This window comes from Kryptolebias marmoratus, linkage group LG7, assembly GCF_001649575.2.
Source record: "Kryptolebias marmoratus isolate JLee-2015 linkage group LG7, ASM164957v2, whole genome shotgun sequence".
Lineage (NCBI taxonomy): Eukaryota > Metazoa > Chordata > Actinopteri > Cyprinodontiformes > Rivulidae > Kryptolebias > Kryptolebias marmoratus.
In genome coordinates this window covers 13735262-13748227 of record NC_051436.1, presented here as the reverse complement: position 1 = coordinate 13748227, position 12966 = coordinate 13735262, and the positions used below count along the sequence as shown (strand labels likewise).

The 12966-nt window shown below is 45.1% G+C and overlaps 1 protein-coding gene across 2 annotated transcripts; it reads left to right on the top strand.

Moving 5' to 3' along the window:
- Positions 1–211: 211 nt before the first annotated feature.
- Positions 212–12732, top strand: pik3c3 (phosphatidylinositol 3-kinase, catalytic subunit type 3). 2 transcript variants are annotated; one of them, XM_017433206.3, is made up of 26 exons: positions 212–607; positions 1653–1841; positions 1977–2120; positions 2662–2791; positions 2953–2979; positions 3762–3848; positions 3978–4073; positions 4160–4231; positions 4349–4453; positions 4535–4627; positions 5112–5297; positions 5535–5665; positions 6131–6215; positions 6316–6383; positions 6475–6580; positions 7892–8008; positions 8268–8399; positions 9064–9192; positions 9619–9688; positions 10261–10325; positions 10403–10487; positions 10561–10635; positions 10724–10892; positions 10989–11079; positions 12097–12222; positions 12413–12732. In XM_017433206.3, exons 1-26 carry the CDS (start codon positions 543–545, stop codon positions 12425–12427), a joined length of 2658 nt encoding a protein of 885 aa, XP_017288695.1. In that variant the 5' UTR covers positions 212–542; the 3' UTR covers positions 12428–12732. The 2 variants fall into 2 exon arrangements, with proteins under 2 accessions (XP_017288695.1, XP_017288697.1); XM_017433208.3 differs by lacking the exon at positions 2953–2979.
- Positions 12733–12966: the final 234 nt, after the last annotated feature.

The following is a 12966-nucleotide window of genomic DNA, read 5'->3' as shown; positions in this document are numbered from 1 at the left end:
TTATTTCGTTAGTCCTCAGCATTGTTTATATAGCCCTGCGCCTCTAAGTATACTGTAGCAAGATGGCGCCGCTTTCGCCGCATCTCGGCCCGAGCCTTTAAAGCGGCGTGTCATGTCTATCCATATAAGTCATTGTTCCTAACGCTTCCACATCAGACTCGATGAATCCATGCGCGATCCCCCGATTGTCCTCTCGGTCGTCTCCGCCCGACGTCATCGATAGTCGACTGCTCCGGCCTGGCCGTACATTTCTGTTTGCGGCTGTGTAGCTACTAAAAAGCTGAAATCATCATGCCCGGCGGGACTGCCGTTTTCTCCGTGTATTTACCGTGAATTAAAGCACGTCGCTAGCTTAGCGGCCCTGCTCGCGGGGCTGACGGAGGGCCGAATTCTGTCGTCCGGCGGGGGTTTAAAATCAGCTCCGCGGAGTCTCTCTGCGCTCACCCGAGGCCTCGTCGCGAAGTCTCACACCACCGTCCCCGGGATTTCATGTTGAAGTCGACTGGTTTGAGGGGCAGAACTGAGTGTTTTCCCGTCGGAAGATGGACACTGACAAGTTTAACTATGTCTACAGCTGTGACTTGGATATTAATGTTCAACTTAAGATGTAAGTTCAGCGCTTAGAGACGTTTTTTTCCCTCCTCGGTGAGGCGGCGGAACTACTTTTTGTCCTGTCACTTGACAGGATGCTGCTGGTGTGTTTACGGTCCGTGTGTTTGTCTGTGCGACGTTAGGGGACCGCAGTGTCATATTAGTGTTTTAAACTCGTTAATAGCCCATTTTTTCTGTCTTGTTTTAGCAGAAGAAACAACGCTTTACTTTGGTTTTATTGTTAGCTTATCTGTTCTCCTAACAATAAACTGCAGTGTGCTGATTCTTCTGGTACTTTGTTGACCTATTTATGGTGGCACAAAGTCATAAATTAAGCAATTTGTAACACAAAAAGTGCTTATGTTGAGCTAGTTTGCTTATAGAGCATGTACCTACTGAGTAATTAAGAAAAAAAAATCACACAATGTATTCTTTATTCATGTTTACAGCTATTAGAGTCTATTCATTGTAGATGTCTAATTACATAAGTGTTGCGGTGTTGTTAAGGTCCTGCTTTAATAAGATTTAAACCATTTTTATATAAGCAGTCTTTATTGACATACTTGTGTTCAACTCTCTGATTGGATTTTGGCATTTCTGAAAAGACTAGCACGCACACTGATGTGGAGCAAATTAAATGGTAAATGGTAAATGGCTTGCACTTGTGTAGAGCTTTATCTAGTCCAAGGACCCCAAAGCGCTTCACACTACATTCAGTCATTCACCTATTCATCCATTTATTCACACACTGATGGTGGTAAGCTACATTGTAGCCACAGCTGTCCTGAGGCGGGCTGACAGAAGTGAGGCTGTCATCACACCGGCGCCACCGAGCCCTCTGACCACCACCAGTAGGCAAGGAAAATTAAGAATCTGTGCAGATTGATGGTTTTCCTTCCTTGTCAGGAAACCAAGCAAGAAAAGGAAAAAAAAAAATCAACAAACCCGCCCCAAATCCAAACAGAGGAGAACTCCTGTCATTGATTGTCGAATGGCAGATTTCATTCTGCAGGTCTCGGAGCGCCAACTTCCAAAGTTTTGATTTCCTCTCTCCTCGTCAGAGGCAGCCTGGAAGGGAAGCGAGAGCAGAAGAGCTACAAAGCTCTGCTGGAGGACCCCATGCTGCGGTTCTCAGGCCTGTACCAGGAGAACTGCTCGGACCTCTACGTCACCTGCCAGGTGTTCGCCGAGGGGAAGCCGCTCGCTCTGCCCGTCCGCACGTCGTACAAAGCGTTCAGCACGCGCTGGAAGTAAGATCAGGCTGAAGTATTCTGTTTTCACCTCTTCTGTTTGTTCTGGTGTTGTTGTATTTATATATGTGACGTTTGAATAGATACAGCAAATCTTTTAAGGTTTTAGTTACACCCTGGTTTGTTCCTTTGAAGCTGGAACGAGTGGCTGCGGCTGCCCGTCAAATACCCAGACCTCCCCCAGAATGCTCAGGTTGCTCTCACCGTGTGGGACATCTATGGGCCCGGCAGAGCCGTCCCCGTCGGGGGAACCACTGTCACCCTGTTCGGCAAATATGGGTGCGTTTTCTCCAGCGCTGTCACATATGGTTTGCTACTGATAAACTTAAAAGCGATAGTTCAGGTTTTTTTTTTTAAAGTGAGGTTTGGTAGAAAGATTTTGAACAGCTAATACCTTACCTGTTGTAGGCAGCTCTTTACACAGCCTCAGTTTGGAGAAATAAAATTTAATTCTGATCAGATTGAGGTGCTAACGGCTAGTTCGAGCGAGGCCAAGACCAAAGTGGATTGCTGCCGTCTTAAAACAGCTGGAAACAATTGGAAATATTTCATAACAGTTCACGTAAACGTTTCTTTATAAACATTTAAACATGGCCGTTTACATGGAATTGCATGTTATTTGCAAGTCTAAGGTTTATAAAATAGCTTTTGCACAAACTGTTATGAAAGATGGCAGCGGCTGATCTCGGCCTCACTCAGACCGGCTGCGACAGGTAAGATATTAACTGTTCGTAACCTTTCCACGGACACTCCAAAACCGTCAGAATCGTCGCTTCTGAGCGCTAGCATTGTGCTAACAGGATAAGTTTTCTTGTTACAGTATGTTCCGGCAAGGGATGCACGACCTGAAAGTTTGGCCCGGTGTGGAGGGCGACGGAGGGGAGCCCACCACCACGCCGGGGCGCACCAGCAGCAGCCTGGCGGAAGACCAGATGGGCCGACTTGCAAAGGTACGAGCGTGACCAGGAGGAGGAAGTGTAAGAGAGGCCTAGTGTGCGTGACAGTGAGTGTCTGTGTGGTTTAAAAAGAGGGAAGGTAGCAAAGCAGCATTGAAGGTGAACAAGAAACCCCTCGAAATGCGTAGCCGTGTCTAAACCATCGTCTGTTCCAGGGCCCTGACCTGGAGGTACTCAGTGATGTGAGTACACGTGGAGGAGCAGTGTGGGATGTGTGTGTATGAAAACTGTGGTCAAAATGTATTTGGATAGAAACCTTTCTGCTAACATACATTGTTACACCACTTTAGGACAAGTCAGACCGTGGCAGGGGCATTGTTTCTGTTGGGTCTGCTTTGTTCTGTGTGGGGAAACCTAATATAAAGAGGTTAAACCTTTTCAGTACATTCATGAATGCATTTTGACTCTGGTTGTGGTGTGAACACTTGTATGTCCAGATGTACGGCTGTGCTCCTGAGAGCGCCACACACGTGATTTAAAGGTTTCGGCTGTTGCCATACGTTTGTGTGTTTTAGTGTGTGTGTGTGTGTGCATGGACTTGATCTTGTATGCAACAAAAATATATGGTTATTAACTGATTTACAGATTTTTGGAATAATGACATTAAATGAAATTGGCGCGTTCATCTTTATTTATTAGCTCGCTAAAGCTCACAGATTCCCCCTTTTTGTTTGTTTTTGTTTTTGTTTTTCTAAATGAACATCTCGAGTGCCTAATTATGCCCCATGTGAGTTCAAATTCAAACCAGCAGAGCTGTGGCCTTGAACCGTTGTGTGCTTACCTTCCTAACACCTGCTCTCACCCGCTGACAACGCGGATCGGCCGCTGAGTGTTTGAGCAGAGAGGCATGGAGTTTGTGCATGATTGGCCGAACGGTTTGCCCTCCAGTGACGCTCCGGTGTGTACGTTTGCTACTTTTGTAAGCCTCTCCTTATTCACCCTCCCTGCCGCCGTCTCCATCCAGCTGACAAAGGCTCATCGGCAGGGCCACATGGTGAAGGTGGACTGGCTGGACCGGCTGACCTTCAGAGAGATCGAGATGATCAACGAGGTGAGTTGCTTCAGCCTGACTCTTTCACAAAACACGAACGAACACATTCAAAGTCTGTACGAGGCCGTGGAGACGGTGGTGTTTTGTCATCTCAGAAGTAAATGTAAAGAAAGATGTGTGTGTCTGCAGATTGAGAAGCGCAGCTCTAACTTCATGTACCTCATGGTGGAGTTTCCTCGTGTCAAAACAAACGACAAGGAGTACAGCATCGTCTACTACGAGAAGGTATTTTCGTATTGTTAGTATGTAACCAGGTTTGTGCATCAATAACAAAGCATGACTCAGCTGATAGGTCCTTTGTCTCCTTTCAGGATGGTGATGAAGCCTCGCCCGTTCCCACCAGCTCTGACATTGTCAAAGTCCCTGATCCACAAATGGGGATGGTGCGAGGACACACAAAAGTTTTGATCTTGTTCATAAACCCTAAAGGAGGTCTAAAGCTCCAGATGGCTATTTAATGTACCCATCACTGTGTGCGTGTGTGTCATTTGTCCTCGCAGGAGAACCTGGTGGAGAGCAAACACCATAAACTGGCTCGTAGCCTTCGCAGCGGCCCGTCAGATCACGACCTGAAGCCTAACGCCGCCACGCGAGACCAGCTCAACGTAAGGAGCTCGCCGTTCGGTGGGTTTTAGTGAGTCCAATCCGGCAGCAAGTGAGTCTGTGTGTGTGTGTGTCGCCAACAGATCATTGTGAGCTACCCTCCAACCAAGCAGTTGAGCTCTGAAGAACAGGACCTGGTGTGGAAGTTCAGATACTACCTCACCACACAGGAAAAGGTGGTACTTTTTTTTTTTTTTTAATCCCATACAGTCATTTTCCCCCATTGCGATCTCTTACAGTCGGTCCCCTCTGGTACCCTTACAGCCATTACCCCTTATGGTCCATACAGGTTCTACCCTCTTGCAGTCCCTTACAGTCATTGTTCTCCTGTGGTTCAATACAGTTCCTGCCCGTCTGTGGTTTCCTCACAGCCAATCCCTGATCCTGGACCCTTAAAGTCATTACCCCCTTGGGTTTTCTTACAGTTTTTACCATCTTGCGGTTCCATGCAGCTTTTATCGACTCGTGTTCTCTTACAGTCATGCCCCCCCCCCTCATTTTGATCTCTTTTGGTCTCTTTTTCTTACAGCTTATACCCTCCTTGTAGTCCTGTACGGTTCTTAATCCCTTCTGGTCCTTTACAGTTTTCGCTCTTTTTTGTGGTTGCTGTTTTGGAGAATTTTTGCCCGTGCTCACTGCCTCCTCCTGTTCCAACTCCAGGCGCTGACAAAGTTCCTCAAATGCGTGAACTGGGATCTGCCTCAGGAGGCCAAACAAGCTCTGGAGCTGCTGGGGAAGTGGAGGCCCATGGATGTGGAGGACTCCCTGGAGCTGCTGTCGTCCCACTTCACCAACCCGACCGTGAGGCGCTACGCCGTGGCGCGCCTGCAGCAGGCTGACGATGAGGTAAATCAGATGGGGGTCAGGATACACGAGAGGGCGGCTGATGATTGGTCACTTTTCTGCTACAGCTTCTAGAAATGGATTCTCAGTTATAATTCTGCTGTTCATTATGTTTTTGTCCATCCAGTTTGTGCCTTTAACTCCGTTACGTTTGTGCGTTGGACGAGATAATCCCAGCTTTCTTCAGAAACAAATTTTTGTCGCACCGTTGTCGCAATTCTCCCCATTTCCTGTCTTCAGGACCTGCTGATGTACCTTCTCCAGCTGGTGCAGGCGCTCAAGTACGAGAATTTCAGTGACATTCAGGGGGGCTTGGAGCCAGGCAGCAAGCGGGAGAGCCAGGGACTTTCAGATGACTCCACGCTGGACAGGTCAGAGCAACATTAGAAAAAAAAGCTTCTCTGGCTTCAAAGCACCAGCCCCTGAAAAACACGAGGTGGGGGGTTCGCTTCTGGACCTCAGAGAGAAATATTTTTAGCTTGTCAGAAAGTAGTGTTTCTACATCCAGGATCTAAATTTACCCTCCAACATGTTTGCCTGCTGGGGCAGGACTGGATTATTTGTGTTTCAGAAAGCGTATTGAACTCATTGGTTGTTATGATTTTACTGGCAGCTCCACAGCCGAGGCAAGAATCTCAGGCTGCTGGCTGACTCTGCTACCACACTGACCTTCATGTTGAACAAAAAAAAAACCCCGATTATAGCTTAAATACAATTTTATAAAAAGGGTTTCAAGAACTCTATCTTTATTGCTTCGTTTAAATTTGATTTTTGCTTTGAATTCTTTGAATTTTGCTCATTTTTTTGTTTGTTTGTTTTCTGTTTTATTCCATCAGCTCGCAGTGTCTTTCTGGCACATCTGGCTCATTCTCCGGCCCACAGCAGAAAGGCAAAGAAGGAGTCGACAGTGAGAATCTAGAGGTGAGAAACCGTCTCCGAAACCGAACCATGGGAGAAATCCCATTGCAACAAAAAGCATAAAACTGCGCCTTTTTGTTTTTTTTTATCTTTTTTTTTTTAGCAAGACTTGTGCACCTTCCTCATCTCGCGCGCTTGCAAGAACTCCACACTTGCCAACTATTTGTACTGGTGAGCACAGTTTAGTGTTTCTTCGATGGCGCAGTTCATCACAGCACAACAAGTGTAAAATCTGATTTTTTAAATTGATTTTTACCCTCAGGTACGTTATTGTGGAGTGTGAGGATCAGGACACGCAGCAGAGAGATCCTAAGACAAACGAGATGTACCTGAACGTCATGAGGAGGTTCAGCCAGGCGTTACTAAAGGTGACAACTTTAAACAAGTTGTTATATAAGACATAAGTTGTTCATAAGATACAAACAAAATCAGCAAGTATGTAAACAAATGTCTGCATTGCCTCCTTCTGCTGATGTCAATCAGCACTCTGTCACAATCTACAATTTCTATCATTTTTCAAATTTTATCCCAGTTAAATGTTGCGTTCTGCTGTTGTTTTATATCTACACCATATCTAAATCACTTTAAAGAGCCTGGAATACAGTGGGTTGCAAAAGTATTCAACCTACAAAATGTATTCACCCCCCAAAGTCAGTACTTTGTAGTACTTTCTAGCATCTCTGGAAAACTCAGGCTTTCCTCAAGAATTTCTCTATTTTGCGTCAATCGTTTATTTTGACTCTGACCAGTTCCTCAGTCCCTGCGGCTGAAAAACGTCCACACAGCATGATGCTGCCACCCCCGTGCTTCATTGAGGTTATGTTTTTCTCAGCGTGATTAGAGGTGGCGGGTTTGTTTCAGACATGGTGTCCCAGATGGGCAAGATGTTGGAGTTTGGTCTCATCTGACCACAGCGCCTCCATCCACATGTTTGGAAAGAAATTCTTTTTTTTTTTCCCCTAAAGCAATGACCTCTTCCATAAAGCCCAGCTCTGTGCAGCTTATAGTGGTCCTTTAGACAGATCCTCCCGTCTCTCAGCTCCATCACTGTTATCTTTGGCCTCCTGGATGTTTCTCTGAATAAAGCCCTCCTTAGCCGGTCGGTGAGTTTTGGTGGACGACCCTCTCTTGGTAGGTTTTGCTGTGATGGCATCATCTTTTTATTGGAGCTCCAGTGGTTGTTCAGGGTTTGGGTTATTTCTTTTATTTATTTTTTTTTCTATAACCCAACCCTGATCTGTACACCTCCACAACTTTGTCTTGGACCTGTGTGGAGAGTGCCTTGGTCTTCATGCTGTCACTTGCTTGGTGGAAGCCCTCACTAATTAGAGGTGTTGATTCTGGAGGCTGTCAGAACAGGCGGATGAGATCATGTGACACTTAAACTGCTCATAGGTGGATCATATTTAACTAAATATGTGGCTTTTAAAGGTAATCATTTGGGCTTCGAAGCAAAGGGGGTGAAAACATATGCATGCAACACATTTCAGTCCTATATTTTGTAGAAATATTTGAAACGGCTTGTTCCCGGTTTAACTTCAATAATATGAAGTTCATTTAAATTCCAGGCTGTTCGCCTTTTGACAATATAATCTACGTCTGACGTACATTTTAAGTTGCTGTGTAGCTAAATGGAAACCTTGAGTTCAGATTCTTCTTCTTCATCGTCTTGTTTTCAGCATGACAGGAGTGTGAGGGTGATGCGCTCGCTCCTGGCTGCTCAGCAGACCTTCGTAGACAAACTCGTGCAGCTCATGAAGGCTGTCCAGAGGGAGAGTGGAAACCGCAAGAAGAAGGTACCAGCTGGACGCAAACGTGCAGAAAACCTCTTAATTAGCAAAATCCTGAAACTGAAGTGTGCAAAGTGTAAAACTATACAGACCGTTTTGGTGTTCGGAGTCAGAAATTGTGATTAAATGATTTATGATGTATTTTTGCTTTTTTCAAAATGTGATACTTTTATTTTTTATTATTCTGCAGCAAGATTTTTTTTATTTGTTAATATGTAAATGCATAATAAGTTAATCCTGCTGAACGGTGTGTGTGTGTCTGCAGACGGAGAGGCTGCAGTATCTGCTGGCTGACAACGAGAAGGTCAACCTCTCCGACATTGAGCCGATCCCTCTCCCTCTGGAGCCCCAGATCAGGATCAGAGGGATCTTCCCGGAGACGGCAACACTTTTTAAGGTACAGAAACCTCTTCTGCCCAGAAGGTTCCGCTGAAAATGATGCAGCTTCATTAGTCTGTCTGAGAGCGTGGGGAGGGGCGGATCGCTGACCACCAGGAAGCAGAAGAACTTGTCAGGCTGCGAGTGAGACGAGCACATTAAACCAAACAGGAAGTGTTCTGATGAAATCCAGCTCAACATGTTGTGCTGCTCAGTGTAAAACCTGCTGAGATGTCATTATTCCATGAACGGGGACACAAGTTCAGAATGTGGCGAGCTGTAGTTGTTTAGTTTATTAAAACAAAGTAAAAACATGCTGTCTTCATATGGAGGACTTATTTCTATTCAGGCAGTAAAGTAGTAGCTGTAGTGCAGCAGATGGGGCCAGACAGTTTAGTGTAAAACTAAACGCACATTAGCTCTGTGCCAAAGTCTCCTTATCTTGCAGAAACACACATCTCGTCCTGCACTTCAGCTCGTTTCCAACTTGTTTTACAAGTAATTAAACAAACCCTCACCTCTGCAAAGTGCTCAGATAACCTCAGCCCATTTAGCAGCTTGTATCTGTGTTCAGCGTGTCGTTCCTAACGTGGGTTTCCACCCATGTGGCGCGCGAGGGGCGACCGCGTCCCGTTCTGCCGTGTGTCATGGAAGTCTCTCCTCTTGGTGTGCGTTCGTCTCAGAGTGCTCTGATGCCGGCCAAGCTGATCTTCAGAACCGAGGACGAAGCCATGTACCCGGTCATCTTCAAGCACGGAGACGACCTGAGGCAAGACCAGCTCATCCTGCAGATCATCTCGCTCATGGACAAAGTAAGGCTGCCTAATGTTGGCGCACACCCGAGCAGGCTGTCCCAGGTGTGAATGCGTTTTAGCTGTGGATCCATCAGAAGCAGCATGACGCGACACGACCCAGACTTACCTGCAAATTAACAAAGACTGTGATGATGCTGCAGGGATTTCCAGTTCAGTACTTTCCACTGAGATGCTTAGAACGACAGCTGGAACAAATACCACGCATCTGGTCGACAGTACAGTTGATTAAAACCTCTCAAAATGATATTCACTATAATAGGATCACACAAATTACAGCTCATTAAGTCATGATTCACCTTTAATACTTCAGTGTTCATGTTTCCGTTACTTAAACTACCTAAATGTCTTTTTCTTTAAATCCCATCTGACAGTAGTTCAGTCCATCTGTAATAGTTGTTGTGTTTTTGTGTTTGTGTCGTAAAGCTGTTAAGGAAAGAGAACTTGGACTTGAAGTTGACTCCATATAAAGTTCTGGCCACCAGCACCAAACACGGTAAGCTGTTCTCACCTCAGCCTGTCGTCTGTTTAGAAGAAAGTCCAGTAAAACTCCAGATGTTGCATTTTTCTGCTAAGATGACATTTGGAAACTTGGTGCTGAATGACATTTGTTGAGGAATGGAGTGTTTTGCTGAATTGTTAGTGAAAGCGAGCAGAACAGAAGCTAAAATCAGCAAACCTGTAGGTAAAAGCTACAATTAGCAGATCATAGCTAAAATTAGCAAAGTTCTAGAAAGCTAAAATTACCAAGACGGTTACTGAATGCTAAAAAGGAGCATAAGAAGACAAAAAAACAAGTAGATTCCAGAAAACAATGTTTTTTTAAAGCGATCTGCATGTTTTTCTATGGGGGAAATGTTTGTAAAGTTAAATAATTCAAAAAACGTAAAAGTTCCAAATACTAAAAGTCACGGCGCACGCTCCTTGATTGAGCCGAATGTTTTGATGTTTTAAAACACCACATTTTAATTACAAAACACATACAAAAGAAACTATGTATTCTATATAATAAATACAATGAGCTAGCTTCACTGAAATAAAAAGAATATATTTACATGTTTGTTCCAGGTTTTATGCAGTTTGTCCAGTCGGTCCCTGTCGCTGAAGTTTTGGCCACTGAAGGCAACATTCAGGTGAGCGGATCATGAAGCCGTGACTTGTCGGCTTGACTCAGAGCACCTCCTCTGACCTGTCCTGTGGATCTTCACAGAGCTTCTTCAGGAAGCACGCGCCCAGTGAGAAGGGGCCGTACGGCATCAGCTCGGAGGTGATGGACACCTACGTTAAGAGCTGCGGTGAGACGCTACACTGGCTCTGCCCGCAGATCGCCACCTAGCTGAGCTCTGATCAATGTTCCTGTCGTTCCAGCTGGTTACTGCGTCATCACGTACATCCTGGGAGTTGGAGACAGACACCTGGACAACCTGCTGCTGACAAAGACCGGTGAGGGAAAAAAAAAACCATCTATGAAGGTCACCTCCCGCCCGGAGAGTCCGGCCTGAAAGTTTTCTCTCTCCCTGCCTGCGTTCAGGGAAGCTCTTCCACATCGACTTTGGCTACATTCTCGGGCGAGATCCCAAACCGCTGCCTCCGCCCATGAAGCTGAGCAAAGAGATGGTGGAGGGGATGGGAGGCATGCAGAGCGAGCAGTACCAGGAGTTCAGGAAGCAGTGCTACACCGCCTTCCTCCACCTCAGGAGGTAGATGTAGAAAAACCCCACTAATCCTTAATTCAGCTCGTCGTTCCACAAAAGCACAGTACGTAAAACTCCATCTCTTTTTGACCATCTCCTCAGGTACTCCAACCTGATCCTGAATCTGTTCTCTCTCATGGTGGACGCCAATATTCCTGACATCGCTCTGGAGCCGGACAAGACCGTTAAAAAGGTACGTTTGTTGTTCCTTTTCACTGCAGGGGACAAGGCCGACATGTAGAATATTACAAAAAACCCAACTGATATCTATCCTTCAATGTTGACAGCATTGGCCACTGATTTGTTTTTTGACCTAAAAGCAGCAAAATATAAAAACTGTCCTGTTTTCAAACCATCAAGAAGTCTGTTCCTTTTCTTTACGGCCCTGAACAAAAAAAGTTCATCTTTTGGTCCAAAACCTTACTCTCTCTTTGAACTCTTTGGAACAAGGTTGTATAAATATTTTTAACCAAAAAGCTCCCATTTTAGGTACTATTTTGGTGAAAAAAAGTACTTTTTATGGTTTTGTTCTAAAGAGAACTGACTGGTTCTAATGTTGTCTGACTTACTTGAGACAAACGGTACATAGGCAATAAAAAATAGACCAAAAAAGACAATATACTGTAATAGTTTTCAAATACATATTTAATGCTTCTGTTGTGAGTTTTTATTGCACCTAATATTAACTGTAGTAAGTAATATTTCATTCTCTTCATCATCTTTTAGATGTTTTTATTGAATCCAAGCTTTTGATCCCACCTATCACACCTAAGTGTTTAAACTTCCTCCCCACTGGTTTCAGCTTTCAGAGTGAGACATTTCAGTGAGGATTTAATGAAAGTGAAACATTGTCCATAATACAATATGTGACAGCTGAATAGCTACCTGCTCTGCATCGTCCCCGTGTGAATAAAAGACAGTGTCATCTGCATACGTTAGGATTTTAGCACCATCTCACACCATTTACTGTACGGACAAGCTAAACGGCAGTGGGCCCAAAATCAATCCTTGTGGTACACCCATTGATCCAAACACACTGAGAATGATTTGACAGTTAAGTAGCCGTTGTAATATCCTGATGGATTGTAATTTTAAGGCTTTATAAGCAGTACTGAGGGACTGAAAACCAGCTTTATAAAAATACACGTCCTACCAGATCACCTCCCAGGCACATATCACGTAATGAAACTGGACGTTTGTGTGCCATCAGGTGCAGGATAAGTTCAGATTGGACCTGTCTGACGAGGAGGCCGTTCACTACATGCAGAGTCTGATCGACGAGAGTGTGGGTGCCTTGTTTGCTGCCGTGGTCGAGCAGATACACAAATTTGCTCAGGTAAGGGCACCTAAACATACCACAGAGAGACGAACCGAGCTTGGGGACAGGTGACGCATGAAGGGACGTTCCGATTTATTTTAAAAAATGTCAACAGTTTCTGATAAACCGGATGTAGATGCAGCACCTTTCTTTTTCTTTCCTGTAAAGTTAAACCCCAGTTGCTCACATGGCCTTTTTGTCTCCTCAGTATTGGCGCAGATGAACAAAGCAGACGAGCGACACGAGGCCGAAGCGGATCCGACTTTTCGTGCGGCACAAACGCGCCGATGCACGGCTCTGGTCCAGCTGAGGTTTTTCAGCGTGCTTGTGAGAAGATTTAAAAGAAAAAGAAAACAAAAAAAAGGAACCCAGTGACACTGTTTCTGAAAGGCCAAGACTGCACTGCCAACTTTTACTGCAAGATGGCAAATCTGGAGGACGTGTAAATCTTTGTTTGCTCGTGTATATAACCTGTACATTAATTACCGAATGAATGAGGCCAAATAAAATGCTGTTGTTACGACTCGACGTTCAGGTTTCTGTTTTCACTCCCGTTCCGTGTTTATTTTCTCATCTGTTTGGCTCGAGCAGCGCCGCTGCGAGTGTTTATGGCACGAGACGTTTTTCTGCTGACCGTCTTTGGACGCTCACATTGTGGACGCAGGGGGGTGGGAACGAGTCAAACCTCCTGGCTGTTTGTGAGTCACCGAATGACTAAGCATTTCCTGTCAAAGACACAAAGACGTGGCACAAAAGTCAGTA

Bases quoted from the DNA above. Each gene is read 5' to 3' on its own strand.
- pik3c3 (XM_017433206.3), top strand. From the start codon at position 543: ATGGACACTGACAAGTTTAACTATGTCTACAGCTGTGACTTGGATATT. The intron at 4,232-4,348 runs GTGCGAGGACAC...TTGTCCTCGCAG, and splicing joins CTGATCCACAAATGGGGATG to GAGAACCTGGTGGAGAGCAA. The intron at 4,628-5,111 runs GTGGTACTTTTT...TTCCAACTCCAG, and splicing joins ACCTCACCACACAGGAAAAG to GCGCTGACAAAGTTCCTCAA.